Source organism: Artibeus jamaicensis, unplaced genomic scaffold, assembly GCF_021234435.1.
Source record: "Artibeus jamaicensis isolate MK-2021 breed Jamaican fruit bat unplaced genomic scaffold, CSHL_Jam_final contig_851, whole genome shotgun sequence".
Taxonomy (NCBI): Eukaryota; Metazoa; Chordata; class Mammalia; order Chiroptera; family Phyllostomidae; genus Artibeus; species Artibeus jamaicensis.
This window is the reverse complement of record NW_026521986.1, coordinates 3,385,386-3,398,740: the sequence shown is the minus strand read 5'-3', so window position 1 is coordinate 3,398,740 and position 13,355 is coordinate 3,385,386. Positions and strand designations below refer to the sequence as shown.

The following is a 13,355-nucleotide window of genomic DNA, read 5'->3' as shown; positions in this document are numbered from 1 at the left end:
CAAGTTGGCAATAGATTATGAGAGCCTACAAACATGTAACATGTATAAAAGACTATTGAAAATAAGGAAAAAACAAGAATAAAAAATTTCATTAAAAGATGTTTTTTGAAAACATTAAAAATTACAAATATCAAAAACAAAGATCTAAAACCATGATAATTTAAAAATAAATTATTTAACTATGGGACAATCATGAAAGACCATATCATAGGTATAATAATATAATGAATATTCAGTAAACATCATAAGTATACAGGTAGCATGATAGTTTTGAGGAAAAATATATATTCATTAAAAATTGAAAGAAATTGCCATAAACTGATAGCCATTATCTCTGGGTGGTAGAACAATGGGTAATTTTTCTTCTTTATAGCATTCTATATTTTTCAAATAGAAAAGGGCATGAATTACCATAAAAATATTAAAATTTTCATATAAAGGCACTAGAATGTTGAATTAGAAAAAGTAGGTTAAAAGTGTGGTGGTTTAAGATTTCCTTCTTTTTTATGGCCAAGTAGTATTCCATTGTGCAAATGTACCACAACTTTTTTATCCACTCATCTACTGATGGACACTTGGGCGGCTTCCAAATTTGGGCTATGATAAATAATGTTGCAATGAACATAGGAGTACATATATGCTTTCGAATGAGTGTTTCTGGTTTCTTTGGATATATTCCCGGAAGTGGAACCACCAGGTCATATGCTTTGTGGCAGTATGTATAGACCCAGAGGGCATTATGCTAAGTGAAATAAGCCAGTCAGAGAAAGACAAATACCATATGATCTCACTCATATGTGGAATCTAATGAACAAAATAAATTAACAAACACAATAGAAACAGACTCATAGATACAGAACAGACTGACAAGTGAGGTTGCAGGACTGGGTGGGAAAGATAAAGGGATTAAGCAAAAGAAAAAAACTCATAGACACAGTCAACAGTGTGGTGATCACCAGAGGGAAAGGGAGTTGGGGGAGGTAGAAGGGGTGAAAGGGGGATAAATAGTGATGGAAGGAGACGTGACTTGGGGTGGTGAAGACACAGTACAATGTACAGATGATGTATTATGGAATTGTACACCTGCAAACTATATAATTTTATTAACCAATGTTACCCCAATAAATTCAATAAAAAGGAAAACAAACAAAATGTGTAATGGTGTATTTAATTATTTCAAAAAACTGGATATACATTTTTAAAAAATCAGAAGGATATACTTAAAATACAAAAAGTAGGTATTTCTATGTGGTAGCAATGTGAACAATTTTATTTTCTCCTATGTAATATTAATTTTTCAATATAAAATGCCTCTGTAGACATTTTTAAAAGTTAACTTCCAAAGACTTAAGTATGTAAAGAACAAACACTTCATGAAAGAAGTACACCTGGTAAATACACAGCGGGAAAAATTCAATTTCTGATGTAACTAAAGAAAAAAATAGTGAGGCTTTTTTAATTAAACTAGTAAAATTATTTTGAACATAATATTTGAGGATGTAGCATAATTGGTTTTTTACATGTTGCTAGTGACCTTATCAATCTAGTACTATCTTCTGAAAAAACATTGATAATATGTAGGAAGAGCAATGAAAATGTGGTAATCTATTCTAAAAAGTAATCTAAAATGTAAATAATTCTATGTGCATGAAGCTGTGAACACAACCTTGTTACAATGTTAAGAAGCTGCATGAGATTCCATTGAGTATGGATTCCGTACTCAATGGAATCTTATGCAGCTTTAAAAAAAATACAATTTAGTAAAATGAAAAATACTCTTAACAGAAATATAAAATATATGGTTATTAATTACATTTTTAAAAAGCTCTTGGAGAAAATTCAAAAGAAATTAAAAGATAACAGTGATTAGATTGAGAGATAGTGTTATATATAATTTTTGTTTCTTTTCTCAATTTTTTATAAAAAAGCTGTCATTTTTACCTTGAAACATACACACATATACAGGTACGTGACAAGAACAAAGTAAAATTCATTCGTGCTGATATGGGAGTGGGAGCATCAAGGACAATAGGGATTACTTTTTCAAGTGACTTGGTAGATGTTCTCAGAATTCCTAGCTGGTGATAATTTGTCCTCTTTCTCTACCAAAGTGTCCCACTGCCATGTCATATTAAAAAAGTAGATAAATTCCCAGAAGTATACAACACATCAATATTGAATCCTAAAGAAATAAAACATATGAACAAAACAATAATAAGTAAGGTGGTTGAATCCGTAATCAAAAATCTCCCAAAGAGAATAGCCCAGGATCAGATGGCTCTACTAGTGAATTCTACCAAACATTTAAAGAATTAACCTCAATCCTTTTTAAATTCTTCCAAAAAATTGAAGAGGGGGGACAACTTCCAAACTCATTTTACAAAGCCTGCATACCCTAATACTAAGCCAGGTAAGGACACTACAAAAAGAGGAAATTACAGACCAATATTCCTGATGAATATAGAGGCAAAATTCTCAACCAAATATTAGCAAACCAGATTCAACAGTACATTAGAAGGATCATACAAGGTGATCAAGTGGGATTTATCCCTGGGATGAAAGGGATGTTCAACATATGCAAATCTGTAAGTGTGATGTAGCACATTAATAGAATGAAAGACAGAAATCTTATTATGATCATCTCAATAGATGCAGAAGAAGCATTTAAGAAAATACAATATCCTTTCACGATAAAACCCCTCAACAAACTGGGCATAGAAGGAACATTTCTCAACATAATAAAGACTGCATACAACAAACCTGCAGCTCACATCACGCTCAACAGTGAGAGGTCGAAAGCTTTTTTTCTAAGATCAGGAACAAGACACAAGGTGCCCACAGTCCTAGCTACAGCAATCAGGCAAGATAAAGAAATAAAAGGTGCCTGCATTGAAAAGAAAAAGTGAATAAATCTGTTTTTATTTGCAGATCCTATAATCTTATGTATAAAAGAACCTAAAGACTCAACCCCCAGACTATTAGAACTAATCAACAAATAAGTAAAGTTGTAGAATACAAAAATCAACACACAGAAATTGGTTGTGTTTCTATAAACAATGAAATATCACAAAAATAAAGAAAACAATCCCATTCTCAACAGCATTAAAAAATATACCTACCCCCCCCCATATACAGTCAACTAATATTTGACAAGAAAGCTAAGAATACTCAATGGGGAAAAAAAGTCTTTTCAATAAATGGTGTTGGGAAAATTGGGTAACCACACACAGAAGAATAAAATTGTACCCCTATCTTACCCCACTCAAAATGGATTAATGACTTAAATATAAGACCTGAAACCATAAAAGTTCTAGAAGAAAGCATGAAGATAAAGGTGTTTGATGTGGCTCTTGGCAATAATTTTTTGGATATGACACCAAAAGCATAAGCAACAAAAGACTTATCCAACTAAAAACCTTCTGTAAAGCAAAAGAATCACAAAATGAGGAGGCAACCTCATTGCCTCAGTGAGGCAATGCGATATTTGCAAACCACATACAGTGGTACCTCGGTGCTCATTGTTAATTCCTTCTGTTGAGTGGTGAGCAAGCAATGACTGATGAAGAATTTTCTCTTGCAGTGTGGAGTTGTGACTCATACAAGTTCTAGCAAGTGCAAAGAGTGGTGAGCAAACTTAGAGTACTGAAACACTTTTTCTAGTCAAAATGTGACAAGTACCAAGTTTGACAAGTTCTGAAGCCGATGAGTACTAAGGTATGAACATATCTGATAAAGGGTTAATATCCAAAATATATAAAGAACGCATACCACTCAGTAACAGAATTTTTAAAAATCTGATTAAAAATGGGCAGAGAAAATGAATAAACATTTTTCCAAAGAAGACATACAATGGCCAATGGGTATATGACAATATGCTCAACATCACAAATCATCAGGGAAATGCAAATCAAAACCACAATGAAATAACGCTTCATACCTGTTAGAAAGGGAATCATCAAAAAGACAAGAGATAGGTGTTGGCAAGAATGTGGAGAAAAGAAAGCCTTGTGCACTCTTGGTGGAAACGTGAATTGGTTCAGCCGCTATGGAAAATAATATGGAGAGTCCTCAAAAAACTGAAGAGTGAACTACCATGTGATTCTGCAATCCCACTTCCAGACACACATCCAAAGGCAATGAAAACAGGGTGTTAAAGATGTCTGCATCCAATGCTCATGGCAGTATTGTTCACAGTGGCCAAGACATGGAAACAACCTAAGTGTCTCTCAATAAATGTATCAAAGGAGAAGAAGTAGTATATACAATAAAATATTATTCAGCCAGGAGAAAGAAGACAATTCCATCATTTATGACAACATGGGTGGACCTTAAGGGCATTTTACTGAATGAGATAAGACAGAAAAAAACAAATACTGTATATCACTTATATGTGGAATCTAAAACATCCTAACTCATGGAAACAGAAAATAAAGGTGGTTACGAGAGCCTACGGGGTTAGGGGAACCAAGGACATGTCGGTCAAAGGGCACAAACTTGCAGTTAGAGGGGGAATAAGCTCTGAGGATCTAGTGCACAACACTGTGATTAAAGTTAGCAGTACTGCATTATATGCTTGAAATTTGCTAGGAGACTCTGAAATGGTCTCACCACAAAAAAAGAATGACAATCATGTGACAGATTAGAGGTATTAGATGGCACCACTGTGGCAATCATATTGCAATATGGAAGTATGCAATATAACATTATATACTTTAAATTGACACAATGTTATATGGCAATTATATCTCAATTAAGAAAGAATCTCCCTGGCTGGTGTGGCTCATTGGATTGAGCACCAGCCTACGAACCAAAGGGTCACAGGTTCGGTTCCCAGTCAGGGTACATGCCTGGGTTGTGGGCCAGGTCCCCATTGTGGGTGCACAAGAGGCAACCACTCATTAATGTTTCTCTTCCTCTCTTTCTTCCTCCCTTCCTCTCGCTAAAAATAAATAAATATTTTTAAAAGAATGAATGAATGAACAAAAGAAATAAGGAAAGAAAGAAAATAAAAAGAAAAGATTTTCCTTTGTGTGATTTCAACCTCTGGCTATTAACATGGACTTTATGACTAACTCAGTGCCTTTTTACATCCTGGTTTATGAGGAACCCTCTCTAATGCATCTTTAATGGGTAGTACTGGGTGCTGACAACTTCCTCTTCAACAGAATGGAAGGAGCAACTGCAGAAATAGCACCAAGTTCGCGGCTTTCCCTTCTCCAACCTAATTCATGTCTTTAGAAAATGCATGTGCCAGAAACTAAAATCTAAGTGCAACTATTCCTAGGTCTACCGGACTTGAAGCTGTGCCCTCTGCATTTTCACATGCCCCTCAATTCCTGGTATGCAGGCGGTCCTAAGAGAGTACACATATTAATAATACAAAATGATACTCAGTAAGTTCATCTTCTAGCCACTCTTAAATAGGTATGTATCAGAATGGGAACTTCAAAATATCCCTCACCGAGGAACATCTGGCAACTAAACTTCTTGAGCTGGCGAAAAGCCCAGGGCTCTGCCTGAGATCTCCCCCCTCTGGGCTTCAATATCAGACCTGACAGGTGCAGCGCCAGGAGGCAAGAGGCCCAGGGGAGCCCCCGAGCAGGTCCCATCTGTCAGTTCTGCTGCCCCTGCTGCCATGAAGGTAGAGCTGTGAAGGGAGCATGCTAATCCTCAGGACCAAAGACTCCTTCCTCTTGCATAAGAAGAAAGGAAGCCTTTGAAATACTGAACTTTATACCTTATACTAATATATTATACTTTATAATGTTATACTATTTCAAATTATAATTTCACTCATGTTCATAGAAGCTACATGACTGCCCAGAGCACTGAACTGTTGGTTTGTAGATAACTTTTCCTCCTCCCAGAAGTGACTCAGAATCTCAGAGCTATGGCCTATTAGAGCTAGAAGAGACCTCACATATCACCTGGCTCAACACCTTCATTTCATGTCAGCAGTATTGGCAAAAAGATGGTGATGATCTTAGTGATGGAAGTAATGGCACCCTGGCTGGTGTGGCTCAGTGGACTGAGCGCTGGTCTGTGAACCAAAGGGCCACAGATTCAACTCCCAGTCTAGGGAACATACCTGTGTTGCAGGCCAGGTCCCCAGTAGGGAGCATGTGAGAGGCAACCACACATTGATGTTTCTCTCCCTCTCTTTCTTTCTCCCTTCCCCTCTCTAAAAATAAATAAACAAAATCTAAAAATAAAAGAAGTAATGGAAATATTCTCTACTCTTGAATAGTCACTTTGAGATTATGGTTATCCAGATATTGCCTCATTTCTTCTCAACATTGTGGTTTGTTTTTTTTTTTTTACTTTCCTCTTTACTAGATTGACTTTAAATTCCTAATACAGAAAATACTTTATTCAAAATATAATGCCTCTATCCTCGCTTCTGTATCCTTATTAAGTTATATTAATACTGCCAACAACAAAGGCGATACATTACTGCACGGTAAAGTTAGTTTACATTTCACAGGCATGTCACAGTCAACTGAATTGAGTTTGGCAATGAGTATTTCCAAAGAAAAGACGTGATTAAACTTACGAAATACAAACCAGTACAAAGGAATCTCAAAAGCATATATTAAATAAATACATTGTATAAATCAAGATTTTAAAAGAATACACTAATCTTAATTTTTTTTCCCTAAGAGAGGGGAGAAAAGAATTATCTAATAGAATCGTGTTTTCCCACTGGGATACAAACATACATTCTCTTCAAGCTAATAGAATTAGAGTAAAAAGTTTTATACTTCCTAGAAAACTCGTTTGATCTGTGGATTTAATCCTATATGATAAAAATGTTCCAAGTATAAAATATGGAGTATAAATCCCAAGCTGTATTTCAAATGCTTTGGCATGCAGGCATTATTTTTCCATATTTTAATGAAAACCAGATTTATTTATAAGTTGCTTTAATTTCATTCTCGAATGGAATGGAACAAGAGTATCATATGTTCTGAATTAGGATCTTACATCCCATATCAATTTTGTAACTCAGATGCAAGACAACTTAATTGTGTCAATCATACTCCCCTGACAAGATCATTAAATGTTAACAGAGAGCTCCCAAACTTTAACAGCTGTAGATTTTTAAAATATAAGTTATTCTATGAAAAAACATAGGTGTCTCATAAAAGTTTGGTATTAAGTACTATAGCTTCTGACGTCTAATAGTAATTTTTGAAATTAGAATATCATGAACATAGAGTTTCTTTTTAATAACATCTTTGTAAAGGTTTATGTTTCACAAAGGTACATCAAGTCTCACAGATAGTTGAGAAAATAAGCACACTTGCAGATCTGAGCTGCAAGTCATGGTGAATCAAACTCTAAAATAAAAGCTTACAATACCATGTTGATCTCATAGAAGAAACTGCTGTGTAACTCGACTCAGAAATAAATGGCCCTGGATTGTTAAGTAAATTACCATAACATTTATTTCTTAATTATTTTACAACATTAAGTTTTAAACACTAATTATATATCTGCATTCTAACCAGTATAATTAGTTGCTTATTATTTTTTTTCAAAACTATGAAATCCAAAATAAGCAAATATATATCAGATTTTAAACACGAGGCTGGCCCTAGCTGGTGTAGCTCAGTGGATTGAGTGCGGGCCTGGGAATCAAGCAACCACGGTTTGATTCCCAGTGAGGGCACACGCCTGGGTTGCAGGCCAATTCCCACCAGGGGACTCACAAGAGGCAACCATCATTGATATTTCTCTCCCTCTTTCCTTCCCTTCCCCTCTAAAGATAAATAAATAAAATCTTAAAAAAAAAAACACACAAGGCTGTTAAAAATGTGCAATTTTAAAACATCATAATAGAGACAATGCTAATTGGCCACAATATTTTGAAGTACATAATTTTAAAAGTCCATACATGACATGTAAAAACAGTAATTTTCCACTAATATAAGTGAGATGGCTGCTAATTTTAATTTTTATAAATAGGGCAGAAAAAATGTAAATGGAAATTGATTTAAAATGAAGTTACGGAAAAAGTATCACTTTTAGAGAATGAAGACCTAAGTTTTTTATTAAAGTGTATTTTTTCCATTACCATTAATACCCTGATACCCTCTCCCACCTCCAGCCGCCCCCTCCCCCCTGCAGCTGCCACACTGTTGTCCATGTCCGTGAGTCCTTGTTCTTATTTGCTGGATCCCTGCAGCCCCTCACCTCCCAACAGCTGCCAGACTGCTCTCTGTCTATGAGTCTGTCTCTATTTGCTTATTAGTTCAGTTTGTTCATTAGATTCCACATAAGAGTGAAGTCATATGGTATTTGATTCTCAATGACTGGCTTATTTCACTTAGCATCATGTTCTCCAGGTCCATCCATGGTGTTGCAAAGGGTAAAATACTCTTCCTTTTTACGGTCAAGTATAACTCCATAGAATAAATGTACCATAGTTGTTTTATCCACTCATCTACTGATGGACACTTGGGCTGCTTCCAATTCTTGGAAATTGTAAATAATGCTGCAATGAACATAGGGGTGCTCCTATTCTTTCGAATTACTGCTTCAGGCTCCTCTTTCCATAAAAATATGTGACAATAAAGAACTGTAAATAGAAGTGACCAAATTTAGGATCAACTATTAGGATTAACATAGTTTACACAAAGCATTCAAATTTGACTCTGATCTTCCTGGCAAGCAGAGCAAATAAGAAATAATCATCTTTAATATAGATATTAGGTTTTCTTTTCATTTTTATTGAGGTGTAATTGACATACGACATTATGGGATTTCTTAGTTCTGCACACTTCCAATATGCTGTCAGCTGACGAAAGCATGTGTACATAAATATTTTATGTGATCATCCCAACAACTTTGTGAAGAAGGCGATACTGGGAATGTTACAGGAGGTGACGAGACGTAAGGCTCAGAATTAAGTTCTCTGATGAAAAGGAGTTCAGTTAACTTCCTGAGGTTACGGACTATGAAACGGACAGGACACACACCTCCTCACCCTCACGTTAACATTCTTTATTTTACCTCATAGCACCATGACTTCTTAGCCCTGAATTATAAAAGACACTTATCACACAGATCTTTCTGAGTGATACCAGTTGTCCGCAGTATTTTTACTTCGAGTGCAAAAGTGGTTTTCACATAGCTACTTCTTTTAAAAATTTTATTATTGACTTGAGAGAAAGAGATCAATTTGTTGTTGCATTTATACATTCATTGGTTGATCCTCAAGTATGCCCTGACTGGGGACTGAACCCACGACCTTGGTGTTTTGGGACAACGGTCTAACCAACGGAGCTACCCAGCCAGGGCCAAACATAGCTACTTCCTACAGGAGTTATTTATCAAAATAAGAGCATAAAAAATTAAAAGTAACTAGATAAAGTGGTAGATAAAACAAGGTACTTGTGAGTATCAAATGTGTTAATGAATGTGGAAGCCTTGTGAACTATAAAGTATGGATTAAAGGCACAATATGTTCTAATAATAAAAAATCATTAAGAACTTCTACCTACCTAGTTTTAACCACATTTTCTTGATGGCTCTTAATTAGACCTAAAATATACTATACTTTTTATTAACCAATCTTACCACAATAAATTTAGTAAAAAATAAACTATCCTATACTTTCTTTATAAATATGTATTTGCAGTTATCTAAGTAGAATTCTTTCATGAGCATCAAGTTATAAGAGTTAAAAACATAACTTTGAAAACCTGCTTTTTAATCCTGAACAAGTTCAAATATTGGAGCAAAATCACATAGTTAAATCTAAAAGAATGGCAGCTTTTGTTGTTGTTGTTGTAATTTTGAAATTATGTGAAACGACTTGATGACAAGAGAACTTACTGTCTTTTCAAGTGTATTTTCCTCAAAATTTCCTGTTTTATGTAGTGAAAGGAAAGTGTAATTAATTTGTTTTTCCCCATAAAAAGGGATGAGTCAATAGTCTTTAGAACGCAGTGTTTTTAAAATAAGGAGAAAGGGGGTATAAGGTGATTTAGTATTGTTTATAATATTATTAAAATAAACAGAAATTGAAACAATTAAGTCCCTGAAAATATCCTTTCAAATCATGCTTTATCATCGGAATCCCACACAAGTACGACTGTAACTTTATTGATAAGATTTATCTTTATCACTGTGGCTGAAAGTGACAGCAGTGTCACCCAGTCCACCCTTTGCTGACCTTCACTGTCAGTACTTCAGTATTCTTTCCCCACCCCAATCCTGCATGTCCCCAGAGATTTCTCTTTACTCTTCTCCAAGGACTAGCTCGTCCCTGTCCCACCCCGTCATTCTGCTGCAGGTTGCACGGACGAAACCTGGCATTTTGGGGGGTTTGGAGCACATAACGGGTCATCAGTAGACATCTGCTGAGTGTCTTTTCTCCATTGCTACTCTGCTCTTGCCTCATACATAAGCATCTTGAGGGCAGGGGCTCTGCTTGTTTTACTTCCCACTAGATTGATAAATATTTATTGAATTAATAAGTAAATGGATACAATGTAAAGTATTTTTTCTTACCCACTATAGTCTCCGGACAAAAATTCTGAAATAGCAGTAGGAAGCTCCGTTTTAATAATTAAAAGATAAGATGACATAGCTGCAAAAAGAATACAAAAAATTCCTGTTATAATTCTATAATTTTTAACCGTTTAAAAAATAATTTATCCAGAAACATAGATATCTATAAGGGCTATGACAACATGTGGAAAATTAACTTACACTCCACTGTCCTCAACCATATACACATATACATACTGGGAATGGGCATAAATAACTCTGCAGAGAAGAATAATGGAAGTTCATTAAGCATCCTTTGTTTACATTTCAAGTCCAAGGCAAATCATTTTGGTAAGAGAAAGGGCTTTGATTACAGGCTATTTATAAATGAAATTTTGGTTGAAGTTTTGCAACACCTCTTGTAAGTCATGTCATCTCTGTCCAAGGCATTAGAGGTTAGTTTAGCAACAACTGATGCAGAAAGAGAAGTATAAGTATAGCTAGTAATTTGTTCTTTCTTACTAGAGAGAGACCTCCCCCAGAAGTCTCACTTCCACTCCTGCCCATTCTCAGCTTCCCCTAATACACACACACACTACAGATGTTATGATAAAACAGAAACAAAACACATAATGAGTTATATTTTAAATCGTCTTCTAAAACAGATTACAAAAAATTCAACGGAAACCATTAAGCATATTAAAAGACAAAACTTAAAACTTTTATTCTATTTTATTAACAGAGCTCATCTACACTATGCAATCAATACCTGAAGCTAGCATTATTTCTCACATTTTATCTGACAGAATTGAAAACTACCTTTTATAGTATTTTAATAATGATCTTATTTCTGATGTAACTAAAAAAAAATCTAAAAACCAAATCCCATAAACCTTCCATGATATACTAGGAAATGTTTTACTATGGCTACAGAATACAGAGTTCATTTATATGTAAATACTTGAGTTTGAGCTTAAATGCTTGTGTATATAGAAACCCAGATGATTTGGAGTCAGAACTTCAGTTTAACAGAGCAATAATCTCTCTTCCCCCAGAGATTCAGTATATACTGAAAAAGAGCCAACGAGAATATGCCCATGAAGAATTAAGAGTGTACTCTGTGTGCAAGTTAATTTTATTACTTTTATATATTTCAGGAAACACTTCACTTTCTCCTTGGACCTACAAAAACTAAGAACACAAATGAATGCCAAGTCTGAATGGCAGAAATCTGGGGGAACATTGACCAAAAGGTTCGAATAGTTTAAGATGAAGAATGTGTATTTCTCAATCGACATATTTAAAAGTAGCTGAACTTCTGCACAAATACTGCAGTGCTGTGGGGCCACTTGACCCTGAAGTAAAAAAGGATATATCCTAGTTTGCATATAAATGTATATGAAGATAAGTAATACAAACATACACACTCAGTATTTTTTAGTAAAATAACATGTACCTATGGCAAAGTACAATTTAGACAGTTAAGTAAATAATCATTTCTTTGTAATGAGAATGGACATACCACACACACTTGCCAGTTATAACTTTTCCCCCAGCAGTACAGCTGCTGAAGTACATCAGCAGAAGGATAGTGCATTTCCCTAAACTCTCTTTTACTTATCAGGTATTACAACTGATTGTATGGAGAAATGTTTTCTATACTGTTCATACTCTCATTAGGAAAAATGCTATCAATTTGGTACAGAAGGAAGGTTTAATTCCCTCCACCCAAGGATCTGAAGTCTGTTTATAATACTTTATGCCAAAGAATTGTCCACATATGGTATGATGCTGAAAATCATGATCTGAATTTTTTGAAACTGGCCTAGAGCAACTTAAATATATCTTGCCAGGAAAAAAAAATAAAAGGACAAAAATACCTTAAAACAAGGAATGCAGACTTCCTACACAATGTAACTTATTATCGGCCCATCAGTCTTTCTTGCTTGGATGAATCCAACACTACATGCATTTCTAAAGTTTCAGACATTCATCTCTTTCAGTAATTTTCTATTATTTCTTTTAGATCTTTAGCTGTAAAAAGCTTCAATGAATATGAGATCATATTTCTTTCTAATACACAATCTGTCATTCTTCCCAGAATTTCTATCAGCCCCTGGCTAATCATTTGGTCACTTTACCCTCAGCTGCATCCCCAACTCTTTGGTTTTCAAGTGGGTGTCCTATTTCATTAGATTCCAGTCTGAAGAATCATGTATATTTCAAGAAATGTGAACTCACCAAACAAATGTTTCTCTCTCAAAAAAGGTCTCAACGTACAAGATAGAAACATAATAGAACAGGCAAAATGCTGCTTCTTTCTTAGAGAATGCTGGTGTTTGTTTTAAGAGCTACAGACCCACAAAGCTCATGACGGGGAAAAACTCCACTGACTAAGCAAGTAAAACAAAGAAAGACACTATCCTTTTCACTGTTCAATTTATTTTTTCTGAACCACAAGTAAGCCTTCATACAAGGACTGGCACCTTAACCTTATTATATATAATACAGAAGAGAAACAAAAATATACATTAAGTTAGGAAATACATTTTAATAAATTCACATGAAAACAACAATCAGCTCAATAAAATAAACTGGAAAAGTTTTAAAGATATAACAGAAATAAGAAAGCTCATAATTCTACTGTTTTTAACCAAAGGGTCACTAGATCAAATAGCTCTGCCTGTTGCACCTTTTGACTCATGTCTTCTGTTAATGGCATAAGGAAGTGTTTAAAGGCATCTTAGAGACAGGTTGCGCTGCAAGAATTTGGAAATGATTTTTGTTGACATCAACATGTAGCACGGACTCCTGACGCAGGAGACACCGTGTTGCACCCTCCAGTACTAGCTGTAACA

At 35.0% G+C, this 13,355-nt stretch overlaps 1 protein-coding gene across 5 annotated transcripts in view; it reads right to left on the bottom strand.

The window, feature by feature from the left end:
• The window catches only part of SLC38A6 (solute carrier family 38 member 6), a 60,983-nt gene that overhangs the window by 17,126 nt on the left and 30,502 nt on the right, over positions 1-13,355 (bottom strand). For 3 of the 5 annotated variants that reach the window (XM_037132410.2, XM_037132412.2, XM_053673265.1), the window contains exons 6-7: positions 10,720-10,776; positions 10,519-10,597 (exon numbers count right to left, since the gene is read on the bottom strand). In XM_037132410.2, coding sequence (XP_036988305.2) covers positions 10,519-10,597; positions 10,720-10,776 — 136 coding nt within the window. The remainder of the gene's footprint in view (positions 1-10,518; positions 10,598-10,719; positions 10,777-13,355) is intronic. The other 2 variants (XM_053673266.1, XM_037132411.2) reach the window with 1 other exon arrangement.